At 42.1% G+C, this 16,569-nt stretch overlaps 1 protein-coding gene across 8 annotated transcripts in view; it reads left to right on the top strand.

Moving 5' to 3' along the window:
- synrg (synergin, gamma) overlaps positions 1 to 16,569 on the top strand; it is a 42,650-nt gene that overhangs the window by 21,776 nt on the left and 4,305 nt on the right. For 6 of the 8 annotated variants that reach the window (XM_037774618.1, XM_037774617.1, XM_037774616.1 and 3 more), the window contains 9 exons: positions 1,054 to 1,116; positions 2,433 to 3,395; positions 8,788 to 9,330; positions 10,589 to 10,752; positions 10,921 to 10,974; positions 11,531 to 11,627; positions 12,036 to 12,184; positions 13,088 to 13,198; positions 13,316 to 13,354. In XM_037774618.1, coding sequence (XP_037630546.1) covers positions 1,054 to 1,116; positions 2,433 to 3,395; positions 8,788 to 9,330; positions 10,589 to 10,752; positions 10,921 to 10,974; positions 11,531 to 11,627; positions 12,036 to 12,184; positions 13,088 to 13,198; positions 13,316 to 13,354 — 2,183 coding nt within the window. The remainder of the gene's footprint in view (positions 1 to 1,053; positions 1,117 to 2,432; positions 3,396 to 8,787; positions 9,331 to 10,588; positions 10,753 to 10,920; positions 10,975 to 11,530; positions 11,628 to 12,035; positions 12,185 to 13,087; positions 13,199 to 13,315; positions 13,355 to 16,569) is intronic. The other 2 variants (XM_037774614.1, XM_037774619.1) reach the window with 1 other exon arrangement.

Below are 16,569 nucleotides of genomic sequence, written 5' to 3'. Positions count from 1 at the left end.
GAAATATGTTTTTAGAGAAATGAGGCGTCCTTTCCTCTGAAGCGTCATGTGAAGCGACGTCCGTTTCTGATGACGGCAGCAGCTGATCACAGCTGGATCAGCTGTCGGTCGGCTTTAACAGCTGTAGAGACTTTTGATTCAGTTTGTGTCTGAACTGTATTAATACTAATAAAGACACACAGTTATCAGTGGCAGAGTAGCAGGGTTTTCTCTCTGTTGCCTGTTACCTGTTTAACAAACACCTGCATGAATAACAACCTGCATTCTGTGTAGCTACTGTGTCCTGCCTGGAGGCACACCATTTCTACTGGCAGAATGCCTTTACATTATTTATTTATTATTTGCAACTGTATTTATTGATATTCTGTGAATTCATTATTTAAAAACCAAGAATATGATTATGGTGCATTTTGAACACATTTATTTATTAGGCTAAATGTTTCAAGGAAAATTGAAATCATGTAACTCTTATCCAACCTGACGCTCAGGAATTATCAACCTCACATGTGACTGAAATGATGATAAATTATGTAAAAAGTGTTTGTTGCTGACAGACAGACTCTCCTATTCTCTCTGACTTTAATTGTATCCTTAATAAAAGTTAATAGGGGAAATATCAGATCACAAAAAGAAAAAGGCGGCGTGTAGGTCGGTGAAAGACTTCCGTGAAGGCTGCTCTCGTGTATCCTCGTTCCACTGAACAATAAGAGCTTTGAGACGGTCTTCAAGATAGCGGACCAGATGGCAAATAAGAGAATTGGGATGTACCCATAAAGTAGGTTAGGGATGGAAAAAATATGATCTTAAGATGTTTAAACCAACTTGGCAACACAGATAATGTCTCATCTCTCATACGGGTTTCCACACATTTCACCATGACAGAGGAATAGTGCAACCATTTTTTCTCAGACCCGAAGATATTGTCCTTTTCTAACCACCTCCATCTAGCATTTTTCATAGCAAACTGCATTGAGGTAAAACCTGCCTACCCGTTAAATGTGTTGTATTTTCTGTTCATACTTTACCCGTTCTTCTTTATTTGTTCTGATCCAGATATTGGAGACAAATACAGTGTGTTCAGACAGCTTGAGCAACCTGCTGACAAGAAACCAGTCGGTAAGAAACTCAGCTGCCCTTTCTTACACATTCAAGTCTCTTTCTGTCTCTAAAAAACACACATTAGCAAATCTTTTGCTTTTTTAAAAATACATTTCTGGGTATTCCTAAGAGAAATCCCTTTGGCCTCTTTGCCAAATGACAAAGAGGACCTATTGGGCTCTGAGATGGTCCCTAGTGTGAGATTCCCTCTAATTAAACACTGTATTATAACTTGGGGAAAGTTGTCAGGTCACTACAATGCCTTATTTTAATGCCATTTTTTACACAGTATCTTGTTTTGCAAGCCTGCAGTGTTGATACCAGTGTGTTTCCCGTCCCTGTTTCATTAGAACAGTTTCCGATGGGGACAGCTCTTACAACTCCAGTAAGTCATGCTTTGCGGTGACCTTTCCTTGGCATTGTCAGGCTCCATCTCCTTAATGAGCCCATTAGTTATCTCTTTTCCACCGTACACCAGCAGTGTGAACAGATTCTCTGTTTTCAGCTCATGCATATATTATACCGCAGTGGATTAACAACTGCTGAAACTTGAGAATGCATTCTGACTTTTTTTTTCTTTGTGGTTTATACCAGCGGCTTGTTTCGAAAGATTTGAGACGAAAAGATTCTGTTCTTTTTATAGCATATATGGAGTTTTGTCATTGCAAAAAAAACACCCATCTTAACTGGTAATCTCAGAAAATAGTTAATATATATTTTTATTATTATATTATATTATTTTCCCAGGATATTTATTTACCAAACCAGTATTAACGGTGGTTTCCAAGACTGAAGTCAAATCTATCTTCTCCAAACCATTTTGACAGGATTGCCCCGGAAAAAAAACAACTAACATTTACAGTTACATTATTTGTGGGAACACACAAAGCTAGCCAATTGCAACTAATGGGAATTAAATTTGCACTTGTTCCACTTGGAGAGGTGAGGGATTTTCAGACACAAAGAGACAAAATAACTTGTTAAGATGGACATATTTTTTTTGCAGAATTGCTTTTTCATGTTCTGTTCCAGTTTGAACAGTTCATCGCATGGTAGTGTGGATTTATGTGTCTTTAGATGATGTAGCTATTTTTGTGCAGTGATGTGTGCTGTTGATTGGTCACTCTACAGCCCACTGCTCATCTGAAGACTGGAAGTTTACCATGAGCATTCACAAAGCGACAGAGCTATGACTAATCCACTCGCTTTCTTTCTTATAGGATTGTCCAATGACATCATCATTTCTGGTGCAGCTGTCAGTTTGTCATTATGACTCTCTGCCATGATCAATATATTTTTTTTAATGATCTTAAATTGTTCTCTTTGGTTCGCAGGGGAAGGATTTGCAGATTTCAAGTCTGTCAGCGCTGATGATGGCTTCACAGACTTTAAAACCGCCGACAGCGTCTCTCCATTAGACCCTTCAGACCAGGCCAAGATCTTTCAACCCGCCTTCCCTTCTGCTTTCCCAACCTCTCAATCTCTACAACAACTACCGCAGCAGCAGCAAAAGCCAGCAGTGTCTCTTTCTCAGCCCAAAAATCCTCTCAACATGGCCGACCTGGACCTTTTCTCTTCTATAGCACCCTCTGTTCCTGCCCCCACAGAGACAAAACCCAGCACATTCCCCTCTGTACCCCCCTCTCTAGTGCTTCTACCAGGTGGAGCCAAACCTCCAGGGGGAGGTGCAGATGATTTTGGTGATTTTGCCCTCTTTGGCTCGTCCTCTGATGCTGCTCAAGCTTCAGCAGCAGCAGGAGGAGCTGTGGCAGCGCCTCAGGACGACTTTGCGGACTTCATGGCGTTTGGCAGTTCTGGTGGGGAGCCTAAAGGCGAGAGCAGCAGCGTGGGGGTCCAAGGGGAGACCTCCACTCAGCAGCGGCCTCAGCAGACCTCAGACAAGTACGACGTATTCAAACAGCTGTCTCTGGAGGGAGGCCTGGCCTACGACGATACTAAGGAGAGTGGCGGTGGCTCCTTCTCTTCCCTCAAGAGTGACACCGATGACTTTGCCGACTTTCAGTCCTCGAAGTTCTGCACAGCGCTCGGGGCTTCGGAAAAGACTCTGGTGGACAAGGTGGCCGCTTTCAAACAGGCCAAAGAGGACTCTGCCTCCGTCAAGTCCCTCGACCTCCCGTCCATCGGGGGGAGCAGCGTAGGAAAGGACGACTCCGAGGACGCGCTCTCAGTGCAGCTGGACATGAAGCTCTCGGACATGGGTGGAGACCTGAAACACGTGATGTCGGACAGCTCTCTGGATTTGCCGGGTCTCTCGGCCCACCAGCCCCCCGCTACAGGTGAGGAACTAGTGCGATTGCTCTGGTGAGGCCCCATCCAATCACACACAGTATTAATTCCAAGGCCAGCAGTGGTCTCTTCTCCTCAGTGCCCACTTGTGGCCACCAAACAGGGGGTCAAAGGGCAAGTAATGAGGTCCTAATCGAATTGAATATGCTCAAATACTGAAGACAGACGTAATGCTACATGAATAACATATCAGATTAGATGCATCATATCTTTCATTCTACATTTCATCATTCATCTCATCTTATTTATTGATATATTTATTTATTTATGTATTTATTTGAATCCTTAGTTTCCATATTGCCCCTCCCCCCTCCCATGCATATACTATAATTGTAATAACAGAAAGGTCCTGTCCCATATCTCTTATTTATTTACAAATGATGAGTGTCTGGTTTTGACGTGTTGGCAGTCATAGTTCATAGACGAGGTCCCCGGCTGCTGTCTGTGTGACTCGGATAAGCTCCCTGTTTGCTGTGTCCACGCTGCAGCAGCAGACATCACATCCCTTCAGTGTACCTTTTGTCTCCACAGGCTGAACTCTGTGTTTGCGCGTTGTTTACGTGTCGTGCAACGCAAACGGAGAGGTTGAATTGAATACAGACGGGTACAGGAGGTTGTTACGGTGGCGATCCTCTTGTTTATTCTCATCACAGGTTTCAGACAATAGGCTGCAGTTTACCAAAGGCATTATCTGTAAGCCATCATTCACCTTTTTCACTGTCGACATTTGGTTTGGGCTGAGTGCGTAATATCATTTTGATTAGCTGAAAATGAATTGTTTCCTTTAATAGGAAACAAGCTATTTTGAAACAGAGCAACAGTGAATTGTGTCACAAAAGAAGCTGAGATGTTAGGCATATCATAGCTGGATGCAGTATAATTTTCAGGTCAGAGTTTTTGAGTGTGAGTGCGTGCTTTTTGCGTCTTTATGTATGTCAGCTATTGTATTACCCTGCAGTATTTCAGACTTACCATGCAGTATTATTTGGATCAAATTGCCCTCTAATTATTAGGATATGTTTCCATAATAGCGTGTCGGCTTTTTTCTCCCCTACCTCACGTCCATGAAAGTGGAGTTACGTAAAACTTGTTGTTGTTGGGTTTATTATTCTTTACTAGTGCATTGCCCATCCGGGGCGTGGTCGTTTGGAACGGGGCCAAGTGCTTGGCCCCAAGAAGTGCTGCTTGCAGCATTCTCAAGAACTGCTGCTCCGATCGACTTCACGCTCGACACTGCACTCCCTTGGGTCCTCAGCAATACACCCGCCAAGTGTGAAGTCGATCGGAGGAACGCTTCTTGATATACACACACACACACACACACACACACACACTTACATACAGACAGAGAGTCAACTCAGTCCGCAGAGCCCTGAATCCCCGCCCCCACTACTGCACAGAGCGCCGTTCGCTTGTTTCTTCAAAGTTTATTGATATTGAACTTGTTGAACTTGGACACTGCACGTCCTTGAGTCCCAAGCAATACACCCGTCAAGTGAGAAGAAGATCGGTTGGATGATTCCTGAGATATGCGAAGGAGACACACACACACACACACACACACACACACACACACACACACACACACACACACACTTTCGTACATACAGACAGAAATCAACCCAGTTTCAGTAATAATCAGGTAATGTCCATGTCAGCACTCCCTCCTCCTCTCTCCCAGTGCTCATCATTTATTCATCGAGCATATCACCTTCCATGTCATGGCTCATGTTTCACAGAACACATTCAAGATGAATTCTTAATGTAACCCGAGACAGCATGTAACTGTTGTCAGGTGAAAGCCTTGCAACTCAAAACATTTGCGATTTAAATTTTTTAAACTTTTTTGAAGGCTTTTCTGGGGTTTGAGAAAGTTGTACAAGTTGTGTCAAGTCTTCACCTGACAACAGCGACACTCTTTTTTTTTTTTACTCATGCTTTCAACTTTCTGCATTGACAGCAGTTGTTTATTTCAACATATCAGTTGATTATCACTTAAACAACGTGTATATCATATCATTTCATCCAAAGGAATTGATAATTCCTCTTCCTGATCAGAAGAAATCATCAATGTAAACATCCCCATTTGCCTTATTTCAGTTTCTGTACAGGGGCCGAACCGAAACCGGCCCCTCTGTACTGACAGAGTAAGATGATGTGTTCAAACAACGGGTCCATGGAGCTGCAGTAAAACACTTAGGCTACTGCTGATAACAGTGCCCAGTTAAACATTGATACATTCCTAAGAAGCTTTTACACTACTGTAACAGCTGCCTCCACCTTTTCCCAGGCTCTCATCCTTATTTATCCGACGCTCCCGTTCTCGGAGAGCTCTGGGACTAACCTGTTGTTAAAGTGTAGCAGGCCGAGCAGTTTGAGCACCTCACCATGCTTTGCACTGTGTTTCTGAACATGTACGTAAATCTTAAAGAGACAGTATTTCTTTTGCGAGGTTCCTTTTTTTAAGGAATCTTTAATTTATTTTTATTTTTTTACCATTATCTGTGATATATTGCAGCATGAATTTATCATGTGTGGCTCTACGGTCTGGCTCTCTGAGAACATAATGACGTTAGTATTACCCTTCCTGCCTTGCTTTTTGCTGCAGTGTGCCTGCCTTTTCAATTTGTGAAATTGACAAGAACATGAAATACAAGATACCATTTTATGCATAACAGTATTGCAAGTTGTTTTTATCGAAAGGAAAAATGTATACATACAGATTTAATAGTGTATTTTTATTACAGGAATATGAGCTCTTATTATGAAAGACTCCTTGATCTTGTTGTGATTTGCCAACTACCAGTATGTAAATTAAATGTAGCCTACAGTATTTAGTAAGATAAAAAAAATATTTTAGGTTAACATTTCAAACTGGACATTGTTGTCTTGAGTAATATTGTTGTGCTATTATTTAGGGGATCATAAGAGTTTGTGCACATTAGCCTGCTTTGACAAACAATCACTGTAGCAAGAGAAAAAGGATACTGTCTCTTTAAATCTGTTTCTGCATCTGTGATTGGATGTAATTAAGGCCCTTTCTGGGATGCCAGGTGTAAGGATGGCCCTCTTTGTTTTCTGTAACCCTTTGAGTGCTTGAACAAGATCACTTCATGTTTTTACATGCAGATTTAATGCAGATATTGTGATCACCTCCTCTTATTTTACTATTAGAATAACACCAGGACTAAAATCTTATATCATAATTGTAAATGTAAAGATAGCAGCCTCTTAAATTTTGGCTTTTTGAAGTCCTCACTGCTCCTAAAGTGCAGTTTGTACACAGCCTTTCCAAACAAGCATTGCTTTTTGGGATGCTGTACCAATTTCCCCTCAGGTCCTCAAAGGGTTAATGCTTCCTGCCTTGAGCTTGTTCTTTGAATTATCTTTTTTCAACCTGGCTTTTCAAGTGTTCTGTACTCATATCTTTTCCAAAACACCTGTTGCTTTACATCCTAATAGTAAAACAGTTTGTCATCTCCCCCAGAATTACTGATTTTAGTCTGTGAATGTGCCTTCTCATTCTGGTTCCTGCTTCTATATCCTCAGATTATCTTTGTTTTACCTACTCGCTGTTTGTTTTTCTTACTTTTTTCTCCTGACTCTGCATGCCCTTGTATTCTAAAATGACTGAAATCTAATTTTACAAGTGTTAGTTTGACAAACCTCTTGTAATGATAGACCTCTTTCACAGTACTTTGTGACCTTTCTCTCTTTCTCTCTACTCATGTTGTCGTAATAAATATTACTGTTGGTATTGCTCAAATGCGTACCGTCTTATTTTCTTCCTTTCCTTTTCTTGAGAAGCCGCAAAGTGATCTAATGACGCAAGGCTTACAGCGCTAGGTCCTTGTCAATTTCACAAATTGCTTTTTTTGTACCTGAGGGGTTCTGTCAAGCAAAATAGGAAGGGTTCAAACAAGGTCGATTTGTGTTTGTGAGCGTGTGTGAGAGAAGCTGAGAGGGAGACCTGAATAATACTTAAGTGTTGACAAATGTGTGCAAGCGGTGTCAGTCAGTATTAGTCACAAACCGTGTTCTGTCAACACAACACAGTGTAAGAAACTGAGCAGATGTAGTGACAGGAAAGATCCTTTATTGATGTTGTTCGAGCCTCGAGACAAAATCCTTCAGTTTGCATTTAGTATGAAGAGATCAACTCTGATTATTGTTTAGGAACGCTGTTTGTCACCTTCGAGACGTGGTACCCAGAGTAGAGGGAATTGTTCACTGCAAAAAAAAGCAGCGTTAGTATTCATTGTGTTTCAGTAAAATGACGGCAGTAATTTTCTCCTCATAAACATGATTCAGCTCAGACATCAAAACAATTTGTTTACTGTTCGCGAGATGGTTTATTAAACAGAACTCTCAAAAATGTGGGTGAGAGGATGTATTACCGTTACAACAACAATAATTAGTCAGGCGCTAGTATTACAATGAAGAAAACCGTCATCGTAAATGTGCTGAATTATGGTGTATTTCATTGCCTGTGTATTGCAGAATTTGTTTTCACATCTTTAAAGAGCAAAATATGGGGAGGGGGTCCTTTTTATAATACATCTCATTCTTGACACTATTGACTATGCAGCACAGGTGATAGAGGCTCAGTCCTCCCAAATAACAAAACAACCTGTAGTGGTGGTGTCGTAGTTTAGGTTTTATCCGCACATGTTTTGAGATATCTGTGAGATTTTGACCTCCATCCCAGCACAATGGAGGTGAATGGACTTTCATTTTGTGGTGTTTACGGGATTGAAAAATGACATTTCAAAGATTTAACAGAAATATCTCTTTTCAAAAGCAATGTTCAGGTTATTCCGGATAATCAAAAAAAGGACTGCTTTCATAGGGGACCATTGCATTCCAATGAAAACTGTCCACATTGAGGTGTGCACATTATCCAGGGTAACCGGGGATATTGTTTTTAGAAAGAGATAATAATAACTTTATTTTATATAGCACCTTTCAAAACAGGGTTACAAAGTGCTTTACAAATAATACAAAATACTGTATGCTGGAGCTAGACCATGAAGTGTTTTAAAACTTTTGCTTAATTCTCAATACTGTGAGCACCACAAACAAAATTCCATTGACCTCCATTGTATTTGGTTAGAGGCAGAAATGTCAGACAAATATATCAAAACCTGGGAAAAATAAAACAAAACCACTCTGTCTGCAGGGCTAGACACCACTAGAGAGGTACGTGAGGAAATATAAGACTTGATTCCCATCAGGTGAAAAGACATTTCACTTCAACAGTTAGTTAAGTGACACAGTGATAATCGAACAGAAATCTCATCCTGGTCCATTAATCTACCTCCTATCATGACAGCATCTGTGCTATTCCTAGGAACCATCGGTATGTCTGTGTTGTCATTACAGAAGGAGACGACATGAAATTTGACCCCTTTGGGACGTCGGACCTCAGCACCCTGGCCAGCTATGACTGGTCGGACCGGGAGGACTGTGAGGTCAGAAAGTTGCAGGGCTTTGAAGGAGCTTCCCTTCCATCTTTAGCACCAGCACAGAGGAAGGAGCTGACCTTTGGCAGCACCGAAAACATCACAAGCAGCTCCGTAGCAAAGAGCGCGACCTCCTTCCCCGCTGACGACGGCTCATCCACGGATGACAAGTTTGAAGCCTTTGCCGATTTCGGCTCCGGCGACAACGGAGGTGTCGACAACGAGGACGACTTTGGGGACTTTGCAAGTACTGTTTCCGAAAAGTCAGACTCGCCCGCCGCCACCGCCGAGGGCGGCTCTGAGGAAAACCAAAGCGAGGCTTCTGATGAGTTCGGAGCCTTTCAGGGGGACAAGCCGAAGTTTGGCAAGTCTGACTTCCTCAAAGCCAGCGCTCAGACCAAAGTCAAGTCCAGCGAGGAGATGATCAAGAACGAACTGGCAACCTTTGACTTGTGTGTTCAAGGTGAGTCGCAAGCTTTTATTATTTTCTGACATCTATATATAAACCAAACAGTCAATCAATCAAGAAAATTATCAGCAGATTAATTGATAATGAAAATAGTCATTAATTGTAGCCCTAAATCAGTTGTTTAGAAAATGTATATAACATATTGAAAAATGCACAATTTACTAGAAACCAAGATGATGTCTTCAAATTGGTTTGTCCAAAATCTAAAGTTATTCAGTTTACAGAGATATTAATCAGAGACAAGCAGGAAATCACAGTTGAGAAGCTTGAATAAGTGAATGTGTGCTGCATGTTCTCAACCCATTATCTGTTAGTCAACTAATTTGTTTCAGCTCTATAAAGCGATGTTGATATCAACATGTTGACCAAACATTACATTTTTCGTTACGACCGTGACTCTATTGGCTAACTCTAAACCCTTGGCCCCTAAAATGGCGCGACAGCGCTCTCCTCAAGCCTCTTCTCCCACCCCACCCCCACACGTTCGGCCCATCAGATCTGTAATAAAGCTGTCAGACATTAGATGGCAGTGTTGAGATGACAGCTCTGCCGTGGTGCCAGTGACTGGTGAGATGGATTAGCGGAGGCCAACAGATCCATGAGCACAAATTAACCGTATCCACTGAAAGGCTGTTCATTTTTTAACTGCTGTTTGCTCGTGTCATGTTCCGCGAATAATTTATCAGCGTTGCCTGCACTGTGATAAAAGCCCATTTGCCCCATAGATTTATCTCCCTGTGCTGGATTTAATTTGTGTGAGAAAGAGAGCTTTGCTTTTCTCCTCATCGCCCAGTGAAACAGTAATCTGATCATGGTGGAGCTTCTGGCTTGTGGGGAGGATGACGCACGTCTCTGTGGGTGGTGGAGGAGTTTGGGGAGGTAGATTACCTGTGTCTGGACAAACCTCACACACACACACACACGCACTATGCACTAACTGCCAGCCCCACTGGAATAGCCTATGTTTGTTGTGGTGCCCTGCCAGGATTTGTCTGTCTGTGAGTCCCTATGAATAATTCATACCTGCATATTTGTGCCTCTGTTTAGTACGTAATTATTGTGAGTCACAAATTAAGCATTTACTCATGCTGTCCTTGTCCGGGAGGAATTAGCTGCAACAGAATGGAAGTGCAATGATTGCAAACAAACAGGTGCATATCTCAAAATGAGTCAGCACCATGGGTTGCTGAACCGATATAGAAAAAACAAAAAAAGTTTATTATGTGTGTTTGTGGTTCTCGCTTTGCCTCAGGCTCCCACAAACGCAGTCACAGTCTGGGCGACAAGGAGATTGGGCGTTCGCCCCCGTCTCCGGCTCCAGAGCAGCCCTTCAGAGACCGATCCAACACCCTGAGCGAGAAGCCCGCCCTGCCTGTCATCAGGGACAAGTACAAGGACCTGACTGGGGAGGTGGAGGTGAGGTTAACTGCACGTAAACTGCACCACATGTTAGCACTGTTATCAACCACCGGATTTCAGCACAATACTCAGGACTGTGAAAGGTTGCAGAATACAGACATGTTCCCCCTTTTTCTCAGTTTCCTTTGTGTTCATGTGAGATAATTTTGCGCTCCGTTGTTGCAGGAGAGCGAGCGTTACGCATACGAGTGGCAAAGGTGTCTGGAAAGTGCTCTGGAGGTTTGTATTTGTTTGTGTCCTGCTTCTGACCTTGTCCCATGGCTAGATTTAATTGTGAGAGTGACAATACAAATGTAGTAGAATAATTAAGATAACCAAAATGCGCTGAAATGTTTTCCAACATGAGGACATTTTTCTTATCACTTACATTTTGGGACAAATCATCTTTCCCCCTGCAAACACACTTTTTAAAAATGTGAAAACTCTGGCGCGCTGTCTCCCTGGAATGTTTATTTATTCACGACATTTCGGTCTGGTCAACTTTATAACGACTGAAACGTTAAATTAATATTCCAGCAGTAATTGAGACAATGCGGCATTTGTTTTCTCATTTTTATTAAAGTTTTTGAAACATAAAAAAACACCACTTATTGCCAGGAAAAGTGTCTCTTGGCCAAAAAACTAGTCTGTATCAAATCTAACTTTGTGGTTATTTTTTCAGCAAGAAATCTCATAAACTAGTGAAGGCAGAGGATGTAATAGTGATGAAAATGTATATATGTATACAGTATATCCTGTATGTCATAACACTTGGCTTCCGTCTTCCCACATTAAGGTCATCACCAAAGCCAACAACATCCTGAACGGCATCAGCAGCTCCTCTGTCTGCACCGAGGTCATCCAATCCGCTCAGGGCATGGAGTACCTGCTGGGTGAGGAATCAAAAGCCACACACACACTCATGTGCACACACACTCATGCACACACACTCATGTGTGCACACACACACACACACATGCACACACACCACAGTGAACAAGCCAGGGCTAGCTGTATAGTGTGAACACGAGGCTGTTAAAGAACCCTGTGTGTGGCCTTACACCCTCTGAAGGACAGAGAGGACAAGATTAAAAACAAGCTCTGGTGTGATGGCTTATCTCTGCCTGGTCTGACAAGGTCCTGCTCCCTCATTGTGCTCCTCTGCTTTCAATGAGCTGCGAGCGGCGAACGTGTCACAGCGAGGGGCTGAACACAGTGTGCCTCAACTGAAAAATGGAACAAAAAGAGCAACAAAAAACATGTTTTTGTTATTTATGCACTTGTGTATGTTCCTCTGACAGGCGTGGTGGAAGTGTATCGCGTCACCAGACGCGTGGAGCTGGGCATCAAGGCGACAGCCGTGTGCTCCGAGAAGCTGCAGCAGCTGCTGAAGGACATCAGCCGCGTGTGGAACAACCTCATGGGCTTCATGTCGCTGGCCAAGCTCGCTGTAAGATACTCAAAAAAATATGAATCTTCTAGAGCACAGAACAGTGATACAGTAAAGCACCCAAACACGGACAAAGATACTGATTTAGGATAAGATAGAACTTTATTTATCCAAATAGAAATCGTTGTGTAGCAGTTACAGTACAAGTAGGAAAGAGTGCAAAATATAAAATATCAATAAGGTGCGGTCACATCTTGGGAGACACACCATAACAGTTTAATGGTTTTAAGTAATTTATTAATTAAATCCAAAATATTAATAATTAATTTTGTGTACGCAACTGCTTTTACTATCTGCTATTATCACCCAGACATGTTTAAACTCTTCAGTATATGCACATGGTAATGGAGCGCTGTGGTTCCATTCACAATAAAACAGCTGCAAATAACATAATGAAATGCGAATCCAATATTGTCGGTCCATTAGCTTAAAATCAATGATTCATCGATTTGGTTGCGATGTAGCCGGAGCCTTAGGGTAGGCTGGTGTTCGTCTCAAAAGGGATGACAAGGACTGTATGGATTTATTTATCCAGCTGTCTGCTGCCCGTCTGTAAAGCAGAAACAGACGGGAGGAGGACTGTCCTCATCCACAGAGCTAGCAGAGGAAGATAAAACACACAGTATCTCGAGGAGGGAGAGAGAGAAACACAAAAAAGGAGCTAATGTTTAATTGAAGCATGCAGGTAGCTTTTCTTTCTTAAAAAGAAGAAGGGTTTATATGCTCGTGTTGTTTGTTTTTACTCCACATCGCTGAATCTTTATAAAAAGTTGATAATGCTCTGAGATGTTTACTGTAAGCAGACTTGTTTTCACTGCTGTTGTTATAAGAATAGGAATGACTACATTTTGCCCTGCGGCATCAAGTAAAATTAGTTTGTGTGTGTTTTTTTTTTCTATGCAGCCTGATGAAAGCTCCCTCGATTTCTCCTCCTGTATTTTGAGGCACGGCATCAAGAATGCCAAGGAGTTGGCTTGCGGGGTGTGTCTGCTCAACGTCGACGCTCGCAGCAAGGTTTGTGCGCACACACGGAATCAACTGTTAGTGGATCCATTTTTTTACATAAATGTTGTTGTGCCCATCCACATCGGATAACAACTGACATTTCTTTGACTTTGAAACGTTTTGCAGAACAAAGATGAAAGCACTCTTGGACGTCTGTTTAAACGAGTATGAAACATTCAACTGTCAACCGAATCTCATTTCACTCTTTCCCACTGGGGGCCTCGGGGGGCCTATTCTCCTCTTACCAATGGGGGGGCCAAAGTGACAGGATTCACTTCTCTCCACTTCTTCTCTCCTTACAGACGACCAACACTGTAACAGATAGAAACCAACAGCCTAAATCACTCTGAGAAACTTAAAATCAATTGACCGGTTTAAGCCCCGTCCCTCTAAGTTACTGTTGCTATGCCTGTCAAGCTTTCAGTTTCTCACACGGCACATATGCAGTTTGTAATGACTCTGAAGTAGTGTAGACAGAAGCAGCTCCTCATTTCAAGCCAGTGATCATCAATTTTGTAGACAAAGATGAGTGCTGTCGCTGGCAGATCAGCTATAGCTAGCTGGCTATGTTATGTGTTTTTTATGTTTCCAACTCACTTGTTTTATGGCTACTAAGACTGAAACTAAATCTGAATATCCCAGGCAAAGACTCAGCATCCTCACCAGCTGATCCATGTAAAAACTTTAATTTTTATATTGCAGTGCAGAAATTTAACTGTATAGAGTTAGTTCTAGTATTAGTTTAGCTTGTTTGTACTTTTAACATTACAAAAGAGGAAGGGCTTTTAAGATAAAGACTAAAAAGTGTGTAACGCTATCTCAGGTAACTGGAGTTGCTGGAGTGTAAACTTCCCTAAATGTAATAATAAGCAGGAAAGAGCTAACATCAGCCTAAACTCTGATAGCGACCGGCTTCCACACAGTGCGGAAATACTACACCGTAACTCCACAAAATAATGTAATCAGTTAATTATAACCTCCCTGAATTCTGATATAACTCTCGGCTACTAACTTTACTGTAGGTCGAAAGCTAACCAGACATGTTAACGATTTGCAGCTTACTTTAGGGGAGAAAAACACACTGTCTAATACATTCTTTACACTTTTGCTATCGTGTTTTTTGTGTTTCATGTGCACCGCTTCAACGTGAAGAAATCCAAAGCTTGACAGGCCTGACGTGTCTAGTTACCGTTGCTAAGCTACGATTGGACAATCACCATTCGGAGGAGGGGATTAACGAGCGGTCCCAGCTTTTATACTGCAGGATGACTAAAAAAAAAAAAAGTGTCTCAGGATAATAACGTGCACTCTTGAAATAAGTGAGAGAAGAGATTTGTCACTTTGGCACCTCAGGGTGAGTTCTTGCACTCTGGGATTGGTTCTTCAAGGCCACAAAGGTCACCACTTTGTCTTGGAAGGGTTTCATTTTCTATTCTGTCGCTTCTATCTCGAGGTAACTGCTCACCTCGCCACCTGCAGCTAACAACCATCGGTGTTTCTGATAAGTGTTCAGTTATTAACTCCGACCGGGGGGCGCTACGTGCAGAATTGCTGCGTGTCTACCTCCTTGCCTTACGGTGGCTGTGCTTTTCATCGACGTGGGCCATTAATGGTATTCTCAGACCCTGCGGTTTAGAGGGCAGGATGGTGCCGCTGATTGTTTCTCGCATTCCCCCTCTGCTGCTCAGCCAGAAACAGATGGATGGTCCAAGCAAGATGTGGCTGACTGAGAGGCATCTAGTACGCGAGCAGATGTGGCTTACACATTAGTCATAAGCAGGGAGTGCAGCTGACAATTAGACCTGCACACACACAAACGCACACTCTCTCACCTCTCACTCTTGTGTGCACAGAGGCAGGCTGAAATGAATGCAGTTTTTATTTTGTCTCTGTGCCACTAGCATGAGATTAATAACCCATCTTTTAATTGCATTTTTGGCAGAGCCACACTGGTAAGAACGAATAAAAGCCGAGTGGAGAATAGCATCCCCTCGGAGTATAATGAAGCGAAAGAGCAGCTTTGGCTACAGCAGACGGCACTGATTGTTGCATTGTCCTTTAGTGAAGAGGTACTGATTTGTTTTTCAACCAAAGGTACTGAAGGGAGGAGATGTTGATGTGGCATCAAAGAAATGTGACAGCAGACGAGCTTGAAGGTTCCCGCTTAAATCGTGCAGTGAATTTTAAATCCTTCAAAAGATTTTGTAAAATTGTTATTCTGTTTGTTGACACAAATAGAGCCAAAAAAATAATTTAGTCATATTCAGTGAGAGCCTCAGTCTCACCTTGTTGCTGTTGGACCGATCATTTTGGGAATGCCGCAGTTAGGGATGAGCTACCGGCAATCTCCGTTTGTCACTCAAAGGCAGCAGCAGTTATATTTGATCATAAGTGATACTTTTCAGCTAATGATGCTCCAGCGTTTTCTGCTAAATGATAAATGCTAATTTGAGCAATTACAGGGAGAAGCATGGGAAAGGGTTTTAAGTTGAATAATTTAGCATTTCTGGCTATTTATATTAATGCAGGTTTTCTGAAGTGCCTCGAGGATCTGGATTGATTATTCTGTGTAGCTTTTACCCGAGGAAATATGACAGCAGTGCTAACAGAAGTTTGGATCCGAGCTTTGTCAGGTTTTTCCCCCCAAAATGTTCCTCCATCTCCTCAAAATTTGAGTTTGTAAATCTGTTTTTTGGTGGCCCATCTCTATCACAGCTTGCTGTATTGTGCCTCGGGGTTAGCAGGGTTCCTACACATTTAAATAAATGACTTGTGTAATGCCAGGCCTGAAAAGAGCTGTGTGAATGTGAAAGTTATTCAGTCTGAAATTGGAAAAAAAACAAAAATGCATTAATGTGCCGCTTCTATACAGCACCCAGCAGGATTGACTTGATAGTTTATGATTTAAATCACCAAACAACATGATTTCTTCCATTGTAATCTAAAGAAATGCACAATTTAATAAAGAGGAGAAGTCCCTCACCTTCCAGTGGACCACCATGGGACCTAATTTCCAGAAAAAAATATGAACAGTAGTCAACAGCGAGAGACAATTTTTTTTTTTTAATTGCGCCATGAATCACACATATGATGTTTGTCAATTTAAAACATCATTTTGCAAGTCAAGAAAGTCACAGTTTGTTGTAAAACTGTTGAAGTATAAGACTGTGAAAATACGTAATTGGAAAGACTACACACCCAAAAGTCGCGCAAGTGATGTCTTTCACGCTGAAGCTACGATGCCTGCGTGTTTCGTACTAGGATGTACTCACAAGAGCAACGGGTCTTGCTCGTTCTTTCACTTCCCGGCTGATAAAAAAGACCAGGAGTCACTGGATAAAACACATCAAGATATAGATAACGTTTCCTCTGTGCGTGGA

This window comes from Sebastes umbrosus, chromosome 7 (assembly GCF_015220745.1).
Source record: "Sebastes umbrosus isolate fSebUmb1 chromosome 7, fSebUmb1.pri, whole genome shotgun sequence".
Taxonomy (NCBI): Eukaryota; Metazoa; Chordata; class Actinopteri; order Perciformes; family Sebastidae; genus Sebastes; species Sebastes umbrosus.
This window is presented reverse-complemented; position numbering and strand designations above follow the sequence as displayed.